Consider the following 17,049-nt stretch of genomic DNA (forward strand, 5'->3'; position numbering starts at 1 on the left):
AGTGGACGTCGACGCTCTGGCCATTCCTTGGTCACAGTTCGGGCTGCCCTACCTGTTCCCACCCCTTCCCTTGCTTCCCAAACTGCTGAAAAAGATCAAAGCAGAAGGGATGCCGGTCATTCTAATCGCCCCGGATTGGCCTTGGACAGCTTGGTTCGCGGAACTCGTCAATCTTCTCGCGGACGCTCCCTGGCGCCTTCCAGTCTGGCCCGATCTGCTGTCTCAGGGTCCGATCTCCCACCCGAATTCTCAGTCGCTCAGTTTATCGGCGTGGCTGTTGAGACCGCAGTTCTAAGAGCGTCCGGCCTTTCGGCCCGGGTGATTTTCACCATGATTCAGGCTCGGAAGCCTTCGTCTTCCAGGATCTACTATTGTGCCTGGAAGGCTTACTTCCGTTGGTGCGAGTCCAACCGCGTTTCACCTTTGTCCTTTTCCCTGCCTTCCATCTTGGTTTTCCTTCAGGCAGGACTGGATTCGGACCATGCTCTTGGTTCCCTAAAGGGCCAGGTTTCTGTGCTTTCCATCCTTTTTCAAAAGACTTTAGCTTCCAGACCACAGGTTAAGACCTTCCTTCAAGGAGTAGCCCACGCGGTCCCTCCGTACAGGGCCCCTGTGGATTCATGGGATTTAAACCTGGTACTGGACGTTCTGAGGGTTCCCCCCTTTGAACTTCTCAGGGAGGTTTCCCTATCAGTTCTGTCTTGGAAGGTGGCCTTTCTTGTGGCCATCACTTCTATCCGCCGCGTCTCCGTGTTGGCGGCTCTCTCTTGCCGTCCTCCTTTCTTGGTTATCCACCAGGACAAGGTGGTCCTCAGGCCTCCGCCTTCCTTTCTTCCTAAGGTGGTTTCCACATTCCACCTCAACGAGGACATCGTTCTACCTTCCTTTTGTCCAGCTCCGACTCATCTTCTGGAGCGATCGTTGAACAAGCTGGACCTTGTCAGGGCAGTGAAGATCTATCTGGATAGAACGTCCACTTTCCGGAAGACGGATTCTCTTTTCGTCATTCCTGATGGCTCGCGCAGAGACCAGCCGGCTTCTAAGGCGACTATCGCACGCTGGATCAGAACGGCTATTCTGGAGGCTTACCTGGTCAAGAACAGAGTGCCTCCCTCTGGGATCAAGGCTCGCTCCGCCCGGGCAGTCGGCGCCTCCTGGGCGGTGCACCACAGGGCTTCCGCCCTACAGCTTTGCAAAGCGGCAACCTGGTCTTCCATCCACACGTTCGCCAAATTTTACAAGGTCCATACCTACGCTTCGGCGGACGCCAGCCTAGGCAGAAGGATCTTGCAGCCGGCAGTGGTGAGTCCTCTGACCTGATGGAAGTCTGTTTTTCCCGCCCTTGGGACTGCTTTGGGACGTCCCATGGTTCCTGTGTCCCCCAATGAGAGGCGATAAAGAAAACAGGATTTTTGGTTGCTTACCGTAAAATCTGTTTCTTGGAGCCTCCATTGGGGGACACAGCTCCCTCCCAATGTTTTTGTTATATGTTCTATGACTGTTCTCACGTTTACAGTTCTCAAGTTTGTGGTTATGGTTTTTCAACCCTGTTACTTTTCTCCTACTGCTTTCTCACTAACTGAAGAGTATAATGCCAGTCGGTGGGGTGTACACTGCAGAGGAGGAGCTAACTTTTTTATTTGCATAGTGTCAGCCTCCTAGTGGCAGCAGCATACACCCATGGTTCCTGTGTCCCCCAATGGAGGCTCCAAGAAACAGATTTTACGGTAAGCAACCAAAAATCCTGTTATTATACATTTTTATAGCGCCATTTATTCCATGGCGCTTTACATGTGAATACGAGGCAAATATAGACAAATACATTAAACATGAGCAGATAACAGGCACACGGGTACATAAGGAGGGAGGACCCTGCCTGCGAGGGCTCACAGTCTGCAGGGGATGGGTGATGAAACACTAGGAGAGGGTTCTGTTAAACTTGTTTCAGGTTGATTCACTATATTTCTAAGGGTTTTTCTAACGCTCCATTTCTGCAATCACTCTATATGACTGCAGATTGCTGAATCCTGATACAATGCCCACTGACAGGATTCTGCTCTGTTGGCTCGTTAACCCCTTTCTGCCATTAGACGTACTATTCCGTCCATGTGGGGTGGGCCCTACTTCCCAAGGACGGAATAGTACGTCCAGTGCAATCGGCCACGCTCACGGCACATAACCCCCGGCACACCGCGATCAAACATGATCGCGATGTGCCGGCGGTATAGGGAAGCATCGCGCAGGGAGATGGCTCCCTGCGGGCTTCCCTGAGACTCCCCGCAGCAATGCGATGTGATCGCGTTGCTGCGAGGGTCTCCTACCTTCCTCCCTGCAGCAAGGCCCGGATCCAGTTTGGCCGCGGCATCCGGGTCCTGCAGGGAGGGAGGTGGCTTACCAAGTGCCTGCTCAGAGCAGGCACTTGGTAACGCTGCAGCGCTCTTTGACAGATCGGTGATCTGACAGAGTGCTGTGCAAACTGTCAGATCACCGATTTGTATTGTCCCCCCCTGGGACAAAGTAAAACAGAAAAAAAAAAAAAATTTCCAAGTGTGTAAAAAAAAAAAAAAATTATTATTCCCATAAATACATTTCTTTATCTAAATTAAAAAAAAAACAATAAAAGGACACATATTTAGTATTGCCGCTTCCGTAACGGCTCGACCTATAAAACTGTCCTACTAGTTAACCCCTTCAGTAAACACCGTAAGAAAAAAAAAAAAAAAAAACGAGGCAAAAAACAACGCTTTATTATCATACCGCCGAACAAAAAGTGGAATAACACGCGATCAAAAAGACGGATATAAATAACCATGGTACCGCTGAAAGCGTCATCTTGTCCTGCAAAAACCGAGCCGCCATACAGCAACATCAGCAAAAAAATAAAAAAGTTATAGTCCTCAGAATAAAGCGATGCAAAAATAATTATTTTTTCTATAAAATAGTTATCGTATAAAAGCGCCAAAACATTAAAAAAAATGATATAAATGAGGTGTCGCTGTAATCGTACTGACCCGAAGAATAAAACTGCTTTATCAATTTTACCAAACGCGGAACGGTATAAACGCCTCCCCCAAAAGAAATTCATGAATAGCTGGTTTTTGGTAATTCTGCCGCACAAAAATCGGAATAAAAAGCAATCAAAAAATGTCACGTGCCCGAAAATGTTACCAATAAAAACGTCAACTCGTCCCGCAAAAAACAAGACCTCACATGACTCTGTGGACTCAAATATGGAAAAATTATAGCTCTCAAAATGTGGTAACGCAAAAAATATTTTTTGCAATGAAAAGCGTCTTTCAGTGTGTGACGGCTGCCAATCATAAAAATCCGCTAAAAAACCCGCTATAAAAGTAAATCAAACCCCCCTTCATCATCCCCTTAGTTAAGGAAAAATTAAAAAATTAAAAAAAATGTATTTCCATTTTCCCATTAGGGCTAGGGTTAGGGCTAGGGTTAGGGCTAGGGTTAGGGCTAGGGTTTCGGTTAGGGCTAGGGTTAGGGTTGGGGCTAGGGTTAGGGCTAGGGTTAAGGCTACAGTTAGGGTTGGGGCTAAAGTTAGGGTTAGGGTTTGGATTACATTTGCGGTTGGGAATAGGGTTGGGATTAGGGTTAGGGGTGTGGTTAGGGTTACCGTTGGAATTAGGGTTAGGGGTGTGTTTGGATTAGGGTTTCAGTTATAATTGGGGGGTTTCCACTGTTTAGGCACATCAGGGGCTCTCCAAACGCGACATGGCGTACGATCTCAATTCCAGACAATTCTGCGTTGAAAAAGTAAAACAGTGCTCCTTCCCTTCCGAGCTCTCCCGTGTGCCCAAACAGGAGTTTACCCCAACATATGGGGTATCAGCGTACAAATTTGACAACAACTTTTGCTGTCCAATTTCTCCTGTTACCCTTGGGAAAATACAAAACTGGGGGCTAAAAAATAATTTTTGTGGGGAAAAAAACAATTTTTTATTTTCACGGCTCTGCGTTATAAACTGTAGTGAAATACTTGGAGGCTCAAAGTTCTCACAACACATCTAGATAAGTTCCTTGGGGGGTCTAGTTTCCAATATGGGGTCACTTCTGGGGGGTTTCTACTATTTAGGTACATTAGGGGCTCTGCAAACACAATGTGACGCCTGCAGACCACTCCATCTAAGTCTGTATTCCAAATGGCGCTCCTTCCCTTCCGAGCCCTCCCATGCGCCCAAACGCTGGTTCCCCCCCACATATAGGGTATCAGCGCACTCAGGACAAATTGCACAACAACCTTTGGGGTCCAATTTCTCCTGTTACCCTCAGGAAAATACAAAACTGGGGGCTAAAAAATAATTTTTGTGGGAAAAAATTTTTGTTTTATTTTTACGACTCTGCATTATAAACTTCTGTGAAGCACTTGGTGGGTCAAAGTGCTCACCACACCTCTAGATAAGTTCCTTAGGAGGTCTACTTTCCAAAATGGTGTCACTTGTGGGGGGTTTCAATGTTTAGGCACATCAGTGGCTCTCCAAACGCAACATGGCGTCCCATCTCAATTCCTGTCAATTTTGCATTGAAAGGTCAAACGGCGCTCCTTCCCTTCCGAGCTCTCCCATGCGCCCAAACAGTGGTTTACCCCCACATATGGGGTATCGGCATACTCAGGACAAATTGTACAACAACTTTTTTGTTCCAATTTCTTCTCTTACCATTGGGAAAATAAAAAATTGGGGGCAAAAAGATAATTTTTGTGAAAAAAAAAAAATGATTTTTTATTTTTACGGCTCTGCATTATAAACTTCTGTGAAGCTCTTGGTGGGTCAAAGTGCTCACCACACATCTAGATAAGTTCCTTAGGGGGTCTACTTTTCAAAATGGTGTCACTTGTGGGGGGTTTCAATGTTTAGGCACATCAGTGGCTCTCCAAACGCAACATGGCGTCCCATCTCAATTCCTGTCAATTTTGCATTGAAAAGTCAAACGGCGCTCCTTCCCTTCCGAGCTCTCCCATGCGCCCAAACAGTGGTTTACCCCCACATATGGGGTATCAGCGTACTCAGGACAAATTGTACAACAACGTTTCGGATCCATTTTCTCCTGTAACCCTTGGTAAAATAAAATAAATTGGAGCTGAAGTAAATTTTTTGTGAAAAAAAGTTAAATGTTAATTTTTATTTAAACATTCCAAAAATTCCTGTGAAACACCTGAAGGGTTAATAAACTTCTTGAATGTGGTTTTGAGAACCTTGAGTGGTGCAGTTTTTAGAATGGTGTCACACTTGGGTATTTTCTATCATATAGACCCCTCAAAATGACTTCAAATGAGATGTGGTCCCTAAAAAAAAATGGTGTTGTAAAAATGAGAAATTGCTGGTCAACTTTTAACCCTTATAAATCCCTAAGAAAAAAAAATTTTGGTTCCAAAATTGTGCTGATGTAAAGTAGACATGTGGGAAATGTTACTTATTAAGTATTTCTCTATCGCCTTTCATTGGGGGACACAGGAACCATGGGTGTATGCTGCTGCCACTAGGAGGCTGACACTATGCAAATAAAAAAGTTAGCTCCTCCTCTGCAGTGTACACCCTACCGACAGGAAGTAGGATATTCAGTTTAGCTTAGTGTCAGTAGGAGGTGGACACGGGTCTTTCATTAGACCCTTATCTACCTCAATGTGCGTCGTTTCTTTTTCAGGTTTTCGGAGGGGATACAGGGTGAACAGTCACACCTGTAGTCCCACAATACGGACTATGAGTACGGCGTGTACTGCCACCCCGTATCCTCATAGATCCCTTAGCAGGACCATGATCCTGGCACACCAGCGTGCTCAGAAGTCCGGTCCTGGCTCCGTCCCCCACCCACTCGCCTTCCAGTGCCTGTCGGTTGGAGGAGACGAGGACGTCCATCACGGCTTCCTGGACGTCTCATTCCTCTTCAGGTTAGTATCGACGTGGGAAGTTGAGGTGAGTATTTCCCATCCCAAATCTTTCAAGGGGGGTTCTGGCTAGGGCTCCCAGATTACCTGGTCGTCGCTTGCTCCCAGATTGCGCAGCACGGCCTGGGATTACTGTTCCCACGCAGCCCCCTCTGCCTTCTATTCCGGCACAGGGCCTTTACAGCCTGCCGCGCCGCTTCCTCCACTCCCCCCAGTGAGACAGCCCTGACTACCTGTCCTGCCCTTCTTTCTGCGGCGCGCTTCCCCGGCGCCGCGGCTTTCCGGCGCCGCGGTTTTTAATGGGGCCACACTTCTTTCTCCAGCGCGACAGCCCTCTCAGGCTGCCGCGCCGCGGGTGTCTCATAGCAGCCGCTCCATCCTCTCCAGCGTGGCAGCCTTGGCAGGCTGCCGCGCTGCTTTTCTACCTTCGGCACACTGATCCGGCGCCGCGGCTCTCCTCCGGCGGTCGCTGGCCGCTAATTTAGGCCCCGGCTTCTGCCCGGGCCTACTTCCGGTGCCGCGCTCCGTCCACTTCCGCTTTCATCGGGCGGGCTTTTTCCCGCCCGACAATCTCTTTACTCCCCGCCCACCGGCGCCATCTTGGTGCTCCTGGGCCCCTGATTTCTACGCCGCTGCTTAGCGCCACATCGCAGCAGGGCGCACGTTCCAGCGCCCTTTTCAAGCCCAGTGTCTGGCCCAGCGGTCAAGAATCCAGCAACTAACCGAGACGTCGCAGGTTCAATCCCAGTGTGTGGTACCACTGCCACTTTATAGCTGATGGTTCAAAAACATAAAGGGTTAAATATTGCTGTTGGAGTAATAATCTGGATGATTTATTTTCTCCGGCGGGGTCCCCTGCATCCTCATTAGGTTGCCATCTCATCGCTGGTGCCCTGGACCTGTGCCATGATGCCGGTCGCAGCTACAGCCAGGAGCAGTCTACAGGACTCTACTATTACTGTGAGTAGCTCTGCTATGCAGCCTATTACTCCCCTCTCCTGTTCCCCTAACCTTCGGGCATCATTTAGTGGGTCTGCTCCCAGGCCTAACCCTATAAGGAGAGCGTCCCCGTCCTCCTGCTTCCTCTTCTGCAGCAATTCCCTGTCCAGGAGTCCCTAACCCAGGTGAGGCCGAGACCCCTATCCCTGGGTGGGCTTTCCTTCTGTCTCAGTCTGGGGCGGACTTCACCAGGATGTCACGACCTTGGTATTCGTGCCTGTCCGCAATCACTAGTGGGTCACAGGATTCTCCGTCCAGCCTTGTTCAACTTGGGCCACAAGAGATACAGAACAGAGGGATACAGGGTGAACAGTCACACCTGCAATCCCACATTATTGACTATGAGTACGGCGTGTACTGCCACCCCGTATCCTCATAGATCCGACGGCAGGACCATGATCCTAGCACACAAGCGTGCTTAGATGTTCGGTCCCAGCTCCATTCCCCACCCACTCGCCCTCCAGAGCCTGTCGGTTGGAGGAGACCAGGACGTTCACCATCAGCCCCATGAACGTCTGACACCTTTCTTTCCCACTCCATCTTGCCCTCCGGTCTGGACCGGTGAGATCCCTCTTCCTGATCCTCCTCTCTATCGAGAGAGAGAGACGGGCTTCCTCGGTCAGATTTGCAGAGGAAGTTTCAGACTTGGATAGCCTTGTTGTTGCGATCAACCAGACCCTAAGCATCATGGATACCTCTACGGAACCCGCACAATAGGCGGTTTTCGTTTAGACGGTCAAACCACCTTCCAGGAACTTTGCCCCACACACACTGAATATGTGGTGGTACTTCCCAGGAGAAATGCGAGCCATACCAGATGCTTGCAGACAGGGAAGCGTCTCAGCATCCTATATTCCTTCTCTCCTGAGCTTATCGCTAACTGGACTGATTCCTCGGCAGGAAGCGCGTCAGTTCCCAGACTGTCTACCAGCTTGGCACGGGTTCCAAGGATACTTTTATAGAACCGCTGGAAAAATCAGCCTTTTGTAACGGCTGCTTCTACTTTGTGCCTCGGCCATTACCTCTACCTGGGTCTCAGGGACCATAGATAGATGGACCAAACAGCCTTGTAAGAGCACCCCGCCTGGAGCTCCTCTGGGGGAGCTAGCCGACCTGACAGACCGGATTTCCTATGCAGGGAAATATTTGGTATCTGCCTCCCTAGATGCGCAGCTTGTGCAGCTCACACATCCAACATTATGGTGGCCATCCGACGGAATATTTGGCTCTACACACAGCCCTTCCAGGGGGCCTGTTTACATGAGGGAACAAATTATTAATGACGCCACGGGAAGCACGAGTTCCCTTTGTCCCTTCGCTGTTTTACGGCGTCGGAAGATTCCTCTAGCTAACACAGACTGCAATTTCGTCTGGCTAGAGAAAAGGCTTCCTTTAAGCCTATCCCTTCCCGGTGTGCCCGCAACTCCCAGGGTTGGTCCACCAGGCCTAGACCTGGCAGATCTTCTTCGGCATAATAACTCGTGCTAACGGCCCAGCGTTTCTCCCCGTTTGGGTGGGCATCTCCTGCCTTTTTAAGGGATGTTTGGATGCTTGGCTGGCTTCGGTGGAGGACGCCTAGATCAGGGAGGTGGTATCCTCTGGATACAAGATAGGGTTCGCTTAGCGGCCCGGAATCGCTTCTTTGAATCCCGCCCTCTAAAAATCCTCCTCTGATCTCAGGTTTCTTTGCATCCATTACCTTCCTTCCTTCCTTGTTCGGAGGTTATTGTTTCCGTCCCACAGCAGGTACGCTTCCCAGGTTTCTATCCAAACCTGCTTGTAGTGCCGAAGAAGAGCGGCGCAGTTCGACCCTTTCTGTCTCTGAACTTAGTGAACAGAAAGTTCCGCATGCGGCATTTCAGGATGAAGTTCCTCTGTTCAGTCCTGGCTTCCATGGACCCACGGGAATTCCTGTGCTACATGGATATCCAAGAGGCCTTGCTCCATGTCCTGATTTTCCTTGTTGATCAGGGGCCTTAGTGCTCATTACATACCTTGAAGTATTCCTCATCAAGCCTCTGCCCCTCTCTCAGGCCCTGAGGGTCTGACCATCGTCCTAGACTCCCTGTCCTGTTTCTGGTGGCTGGCCAACAGAACAAAGTCTTGTCTTGTTTCGAGTCAGCGTCTCGTCCTCTTAGGCATGTTGTTCGACATCGCCGGGGTTTTTTCTTCTTGAGAAGCGGGCAATTCTCCATACGGAGTTCGCTCTCTGCAGGGCCCTCGGCTGCCTTCCTTCCGTTCAGCTACGACGGTCCTGTGATGCATGGTGACAGCTCCGTAAGCGTTCTCTTTTGCGCGGTTCCACTTGAGACCACTTCAGCAGGCCATCCTTCCTCAGTGGGACACGTCTGTACTGTCTCTGGACCCTCCAATCCGACTTGCCATCCGATTCTAATAGCCTCTCAACTGGTGGCTGTCATCCCCTCTCATTCCTCATGTCCGGTCCTCCCCAAGGCAGGTGGTGACGACGGTCACCAGCCTTCCCTGCTGGGGTGCGTTTTCTCGCCATCCGTCATTGAAGGGGGCGTTGGTCGGAGCAAGGGTCCTCTCCGCCGATCGAGGGGCCTTTCTTCTATCCCTGAGTCCCTGGGAAAGGCTTCTCAGAGGTCTGCCAGTCAGAATCCAGACGTCCAATGCCTCGGCTGTGGCTTATGTCAATCACCAGGGAGGGAATCAGTCTCTTGGCAATGGCGGAGGTATCCAGGATCCTCTGGGCAGAGGCGACGGTTTCAGCACTATCCGCAGTGCATATCCCCGGCGTGGACAACTAGGCCGCAGTGTTTTCTCTGCCGCGAGGGTCTTGCAGCAGGACAGGGGTCCCGACTCAGGAGGTCTTCCTTCAAATTTTCCTTGGATGAGGAACTCCGGACACGGATCTCCTGGCGGCCCGACTGCTTAGGAAGGGTCCACCGTTTTGTTTCCAAGTCCGCGATCCTCTTGTTGTGGATACCGATACCTTGACCATTCCTGGGTCGCTATTTGTACTTACCTTTCTGTTCCTCCCTCCCCTTTCTTCCCAGACTGTTGAAGATCTATGCGGAGGGGGTGCCGGTCATTCTGACCGCACCAGATTGGCCCAGAAGGTTCTGGTTCGCTGACATCGTTTGTCTCCTCGCGGACTCTCACTGGAGGCCCCAGTCAGGTCAGATCTTCTGTACTAGGGACCCATCTTCCGCAGAGTTCTTGGTGTCTCAAGTTAACAGCTTTGCTGTCGAAACCTTCCTTTTTGGCCGTTCTCTCTAGGCGGGACTTGATGCTGGCCTTGCCCTTAGTTTTCTAAAGGGTCAGATAGCAACCCTTTCCATCCTTTTTCTGAAGTCTCTTTTCAGAGGTCCTTCGCTACTGGCTATCATGGTACGAAGATTTATATCCGTCCCGTCCTCAGATCAGAACCTTTCTTCAGTAGCGCATGCGGCTCCCTCGTACCACACTTCCGTGGATCCCTGGGACCTCAGTCTTGTTCTGGAGGCTCGGTGGACTTTCTCCCTTGAGCCTCTCCATGAGCCTCACTGTCTGCTCTGTCCTGCAAGGTGGCTTTGCTGGTGGCCATCTCCACGCATCTCGGAGTTGGTGGCTCTCTCCTGTCGCCCCTTGGTTTTTCACCAGGATAGGGTAGTTTTACGGCCTTCGTCGCCTTTTCTTCCCAGGGTGGTGTCCTCCTTTTACTTGAATAAGATCGTCCTTCCCACCTTTGTCCTGCTCCGATCGATTCTCTGGGGCGTTCTCTGAACAGGCTAGACCTGGTCAGGGCGGTGAGGATCTATTTGTCTAGGGCCGCCTTCTTTAGGAAGACGGACTGTCTTTTTGTCATTCCAGAAGGTACGCCAAGAGGCCTGCCGGCTTCCAAGGTTACGATTGTTCTCTGGATCAGACCTGCCATTCTGGAGGCTCATCGGATCAAGAACTGAGTGACTCCTCCCTCTGCTCCGGGCAGTTGGCGCCTCCTGGGCGGTACACCCTGGGGCATCCGCCCTACATCTTTGCTAGGTGGCAACCTAGTGTTCCGGTCACTCCTTTGCCAAGGGGTTATAAGCTCCATACCTACGCTTCGGCAGTTGCCAGCCTAGGCGGAAGGATCTTGCAGGCGGCAGTGGTGATTCCTCCGACCTTTTTTTCAGCTGTTCCCACCCCAGGGACTGCTTTGGGACGTCCCATGGTTCCTGTGTCCCCCAATGAAAGGCGATAGAGAAAACAGGATTTTTGGTTGCTTACCGTAAAATCTGTTTCTCGGAGCCTTCATTGGGGGACACAGCACCCTCCCAAGTTGAACAGCTCTGTTTACTGTATACGTTTGAGTTCTTTGAACACTCTTTGAGTGTTTGAAACTGTTGATCTGTGAAGCGCCGTGGAATTTGTTGGCGCTATATAAATAAAGTTTATTATATTATTATTCTTTCTCTTTTACACGTTGCTTCTCCTACTGCTTTCTCACTAACTGAATATCCTACTTCCTGTCGGTAGGGTGTACACTGCAGAGGAGGAGCTAACTTTTTTATTTGCATAGTGGCAGCCTCCTAGTGGCAGCAGCATACACCTATGGTTCCTGTGTCCCCCAATGAAGGCTCCGAGAAACAGATTTTACGGTAAGCAACCAAAAATCCTGTTTTTGTGTGACATATCTCTGTGATTTAATTGCATAAAAATTCAAAGTTGGAAAATTGCGAAATTTTCAAAATTTTCACCAAATTTCCGTTTTTTTCACAAATAAACGCAGGTAATATCAAAGAAATTTTACCACTATCATGAAGTAAAATATGTCACGAGAAAACAATGTCAGAATCACCGGTATCTGTTGAAGCGTTCCAGAGTTATAACCTCATAAAGGGACAGTGGTCAGAATTGTAATAATTGGCCCGGTCATTAACGTGCAAACCACCCTTGGGGGTAAAGGGGTTAAACGGGAGTTCATGTGACTGCAAATGTGCGATTTGCATTGTTGTGATCATGTGACAATTGGCTTCTCATTCGCTTTATTTAGCTGGAAAAGTTTGTATTTGGCTGGTGATCACAAGCATGCAAATCGCATAGTGCTGGCCACATCATGGCTTCTCAAATTAGGAAAAAAGCGAAGTCCTGACAGTGTTCATGTTACACATTGTCAGGATTCACCAGTGATTGCAGAGTTATAGCTGAAGCCCAGAAAATCCCTGAAATCTATTTCCAGAGCTCTGCAGAACTGCTCAGTGGATCCATTGACAAGCACTGTATCTGGACTATAATAATAATAATCTTTATTTTTATATAGCGCTAACATATTCCGCAACACTTTACAGTTTGCACACATTATCATCGCTGTCCCCAATGGGGCTCACAATCTAGATTCCCTATCAGTATGTCTTTGGAATGTGAGCAGAAATCTGAGAACCCGGAGAAAACCCACGCAAACACGGGGAGAACATAAAAACTCCTTGCAGATGTTGTCCTTGGTGGGATTTGAGCCCAGGACCCCAGCGCTGCAAGGCTGCAGTACTAACCACTGAGCCACCGTGCTGCCTCACTACCTTTGTTTCCTGTGCTTAGCCTCCTGTTCCACTAAAACAATAGGATATTATAGAAAATGGGACTCGGCAGCAGTAAAATGAAGGCAGTCTGTTTAGAGATGTGTTGTTAAAAACTGTGGGGTTGTTGTAAAGGTTGTGAATGTATGATTTAGTGGTCAATATCACCCAAAAAATTGGAAAGCGTCAGCTCACCCACGTGAGAAGTCCGATGCACGGAGGCCAGCAGTGCCACAGGAGGGATAAACGAAGAACGAGGACTACAGCGTCAGGATCTTCATAAAAATCTGAATTAAGTATAAAAACATGAATAAAGACATACCAAAACCTGTCGCAACCACCAAGAGGAGATTATGGGCAAACAAGTTTCTGACTGAAGTTCTTAATCATTGCGTACAATGATTTTTTTTGTACGCAATGATTAAGGACTTCGGTCTGAAACGCGTTTGCCCATAATCTCCTCTTGGTGGCTGCGACAGTTTTTGGTATGTCTTTATTCATGTTTTTATACTTCATTCAGATTTTGATGACGATCCTGACGCTGTAATCCTCGTTCATCGTATAGCACTAAAAAGGTTTACATGATGTGTTCGCTTTGCCAGAATGTCTTCTGTTTCATTCATTTTTTTGCCTGTCTTTAGCAGGAGCTGGAGAAGTTTGGCTTGCTGGCTAATGGGGTCTCTGCATCTGCCAACTGTAAGGTAATTCCTTGACTTTTTTTTTTTCCTTTCTGTATTTAGCTGCAGTTTAAATGTAAATTGTGCCCAGTACAGTGATAATGTTCAGACGTACAGTAATAGCAGTAGATCGGCTCCATGGTTTACAGTGTTGCATCTCCTGCATCCTGGGTCATATCCAGCCAAGGTGAACATCTTCATGGACTTTCTCCTAGTTTCCATAGGTTTGCTCCCAGGTTCCAAAAATGAGTAGGTTCATTTATTTTTTTTAAATTAGATTGTGAGCCCCATTATGGACAGGTAGTGAGAGGGATGATGGTGTCCTATCTCAGAGATACAAGCTAAGTGGTGCCCATTGGAGAGTCCTCTGATGGGAAAGTCTGACCATGGGGTCATTGGTTGCGAGATACTCTTTCTGTTCAGGTTTATTCTAATTTTTTTTTAATTTACCTATTTTATTTATTTATTTATTTTAGAGTTCCAGCGTTATGGGATCGGTAGATGACATTTATTCAGGTGAGTTCTGTGTCCTTGTTCACAATTCACCAATTATCATGAAATTGAAGATCTTTAAACTGTTAACTTGCAGCAATTTGGATATTGTGAATATAAACACGATGAATCCCAAAGTAGTTCTTAAAAAAAAAAAAAAAAAAAAAAAGGGTGATGCTGGGTGAAGGTATTTGTCTTTTTGGGGTGTTCCTTTTATTGTATATTAGAATAAGCTTAGCTACTTCTGGATTTTTCCTATACATGTGCAAGTGTTAAGTCTGAAGGATATATGTGAAGTGGGCTTGTAGTCTACCTCTTGCGTGACCAAGGCACTTAAGCTGTTAGACGTTCGCGGAGGGCTCCATCTGTCGCACCGTCGATCTCCTAGCAGAGTGATCATGTTGTGAGGATGGGTCGCAATGGCAGCCAGGAGCACAACAGCGTGGCACTCATACTACAGTCTGCCATAGGAAACATTGCAGTGCATCGTAATAACAATACAATAGAAATACATGGAAATCTACCAATGTCTGAATCACTTATATTGTATTGTGCTTTTTCTGATGCCTATTGTCTAGGTCAGTGTTTTCCAAGCCCTGTCCTCACAGCCTTCAAACACATCATGTTTTCAGGATTTTCTTAGTATCGCACAGGTGAGAGATCCTGTGTCAATGTCTGAAATCTTTATAATAATTCCGTCACCTGTGCAATACTAAGGAAATCCTGAAAACCTGACCTGTGGGGGGCCGTGAGGACTGGAGTTTGAGTAACAATGATCTAGGTGGTCCCCGGTGGCTTTTCCCCGGCAGCTGCTCTTGATTGACAGGTCTCTGCGTACATGCGTGTATAGACAGAGACCTAGAGGCGAGGGAGAAGCCGTCGGGGACACGACTGTCCTACTCGTCTACAGCACGGTCTCAGTCCAGTCGCTCCTAAAGTTTTTGTGTTTGAGTCAAACATACATGGCTGAGATAATACAGGCAGTGCCTAATCCATGCTGACCACGGATGGGAGACATGCATCAGCTGTCAGGGTCCGCTCAAGATCAAATTGTATTTGTGGTAGCAATTGTGCAATTCTGGAGGACATCTGGAAAGTGGCAGCACCTTTCATTAGTTCCATGTGTGAAAAGTTGTTCCGGTTCTGCTCACTCCGGACAGAAGAGATGCTCACATCCCACAACGTTGTCATTGCCTTTCCCTACCTGATACCAAGGTGAGCATTGCCAGACAAACAATTAAAAAAATCCGTCCAGTTATGTCATACTCCTGATCCAGGTATTAATTCTTTTTTTTGCCATTATGATCAAATTATTGATTCATTATTGTGAAGTATTGGATTTACCCATTTGTCATTACATTTCTGTAAGCTTACGTATTTTGATATTTGTCTCTGTTCTGTTCCAGATCTACCTAATTCAAAAGTATTTCCATCTAGTTTGGACATCACCTATGAAAACGATAGCTTGGAAGCGGCGGCTTGTGCTCCATCAGTGGCTCCTGTAACCAACAATGTGAATGACTTGGACTGTGATGTTATTGGGGATGAGCTGGACTCTTTCCTGGACTTTGAGTTGGTATGACAATAGATAAGAAGACGATAGTAGGCTTGGTAGACGTCTATAATCTTATGCATTGCTTTCTTATTTTTTTTTTTTGTTTCAGGCTTCGCAGAAGGTTCCCCAGTTGATACCAGTATTTCCCACTGGAAACTCACTTCTCTCCAGCCTGGGTACAACAGGCTTACCTGCACCATCCCCTCTACCTCCAGCCTCATTTGGTTTGCTAGATCCTCGGAAGCCTCCTGTATTACCGCTGAAACCTTCATTTGCTCCTTCCTTAGAAGCACTGGACAGCTTTGAGACTATGCGAGAGACACTGGACAGTCTGGACACATTTGTGAATGGTAAGATCTCCTATCCATTATGGCATCAATTATAGCTTTCAAATTATTTGACACAACAGTAGGAAAAAATGTGTGTTTTATTTGTAGATACCAAGCGTGCCGAGCCTATATTAGTCAAAACAACCCAGAAGCAAAAGGTAGGTCTAATTAAACATTTTGCATGTTTCTGTCCCAGTCTAAAACGCCTTAAAATAGAACAGTTTTTTTTCAACTATCTTTGCATAAATCAATAGTACAAGCGAATATAGGAAACCTTATAATATACCTTATCAGGCAAATCTATGTCTTTCTCCACTTATGAGCCACTTGTTCCGTTTCATCCTGAATTTATTAAAAAAAACAGCCCAACTCCATCTTGCTCAAGACAAGAGAGACTTCCAGCACAGTGAGGTGTCGGCTTACCTCTGTGGAGACGGGGTTAGCAGCAAAGTGAAAGATTGTGCTGAGCTTTCTAACAAGTCTTTTACCTCACCCCTGAGCTGGATTCATATCTACACAACTTAATACTTCTGTATAATATCCCCATGTTGCTGCTGCTCTTTCTTCTGTCTGTGTAATGGCTAATAGAAAAGCAGGTGTCTATCTCTATGTGATGTGTAAGTGAGAAATCATAGGATATACCCTCCTCCCCATCAGCTCAGAGTCACTTGCAAATCAAGAAAAAGCCACCTAATTTATAGATGCAGAAAGTGACTTCAAACCAGCTCAGCTCCTTTTAGGGGACATAGCCTTGATAAAAGCTGTACTTGTAGTCTCCAAATCCTTTGCATCAATGGTCAGAAAACATTCTTTATTAAAATATGCTAATGATTTGCTCAGTACTCCCTTGGCAAGACCAAAGCAGTTCCGTGCACTTTCTAACCTCTGCCTTGATTGACAGTTCTGCCTTGTAGGAGCTAGAGGAAAGCGAAGATAGATGCATAACAGTTGTTTTTTATTTTCACTTTTTTCCAATAAAAGCAAAATAGGGATTTTTGTGTACTCACTGTAAAATCCTTTTCTCTGAGCCAATCATTGGGGGACACAGACCGTGGTGTATGCTGCTGCCACTAGGAGGCTGACACTAAGTGATACAAAGAAAGTTAGTTCCTCCCCTGCAGTATACACCCTCCTGCTGGCTCTCAGCTAACCAGTTCGGTGCAAAAGCAGTAGAAGAGCAATAACAACATATGAGCGTACAGAATGTCACATTCTATATATGAGAGTATAGCATGTCAAATTATAAAACAAGCACAAGCTAATAGGGTGGGAGCTGTGTCCCCCAATGATTGGCTCAGAGAAAAGGATTTTATGGTGAGTGCACAAAAATCCCTATTTTTCCTACACCTCATTGGGGACACTGACCGTGGAACGTCACAAAGCAGTCCCTGGGTGGGGACAACATCAGATCAGGCACTGTGTAACCGCTACTTACAAGTGCACCACCGCGGCCTGCAGAGTCTGCCTGCCCAGACTCACATCTGTGAAAGTCTGGGAATTATAGTGCTTCAAGAATGCATGCGGACTGGACGAACCCGCAAGCTTGCAGTCCTGCTGTGCCGACGCCTGGTGCCTAGAATCCAAGAAACCTCGATAGACA

At 47.5% G+C, this 17,049-nt stretch overlaps 1 protein-coding gene across 3 annotated transcripts in view; it reads left to right on the forward strand.

Moving 5' to 3' along the window:
* LOC138647711 (uncharacterized) overlaps positions 1-17,049 on the forward strand; it is a 121,431-nt gene that overhangs the window by 18,153 nt on the left and 86,229 nt on the right. For 2 of the 3 annotated variants that reach the window (XM_069736932.1, XM_069736934.1), the window contains exons 7-11: positions 13,038-13,097; positions 13,550-13,589; positions 14,972-15,141; positions 15,230-15,470; positions 15,558-15,607. In XM_069736932.1, coding sequence (XP_069593033.1) covers positions 13,038-13,097; positions 13,550-13,589; positions 14,972-15,141; positions 15,230-15,470; positions 15,558-15,607 — 561 coding nt within the window. The remainder of the gene's footprint in view (positions 1-13,037; positions 13,098-13,549; positions 13,590-14,971; positions 15,142-15,229; positions 15,471-15,557; positions 15,608-17,049) is intronic. The other variant, XM_069736933.1, reaches the window with a different exon arrangement.

Source organism: Ranitomeya imitator, chromosome 8 (assembly GCF_032444005.1).
Source record: "Ranitomeya imitator isolate aRanImi1 chromosome 8, aRanImi1.pri, whole genome shotgun sequence".
In the NCBI taxonomy this organism is placed as follows: Eukaryota; Metazoa; Chordata; class Amphibia; order Anura; family Dendrobatidae; genus Ranitomeya; species Ranitomeya imitator.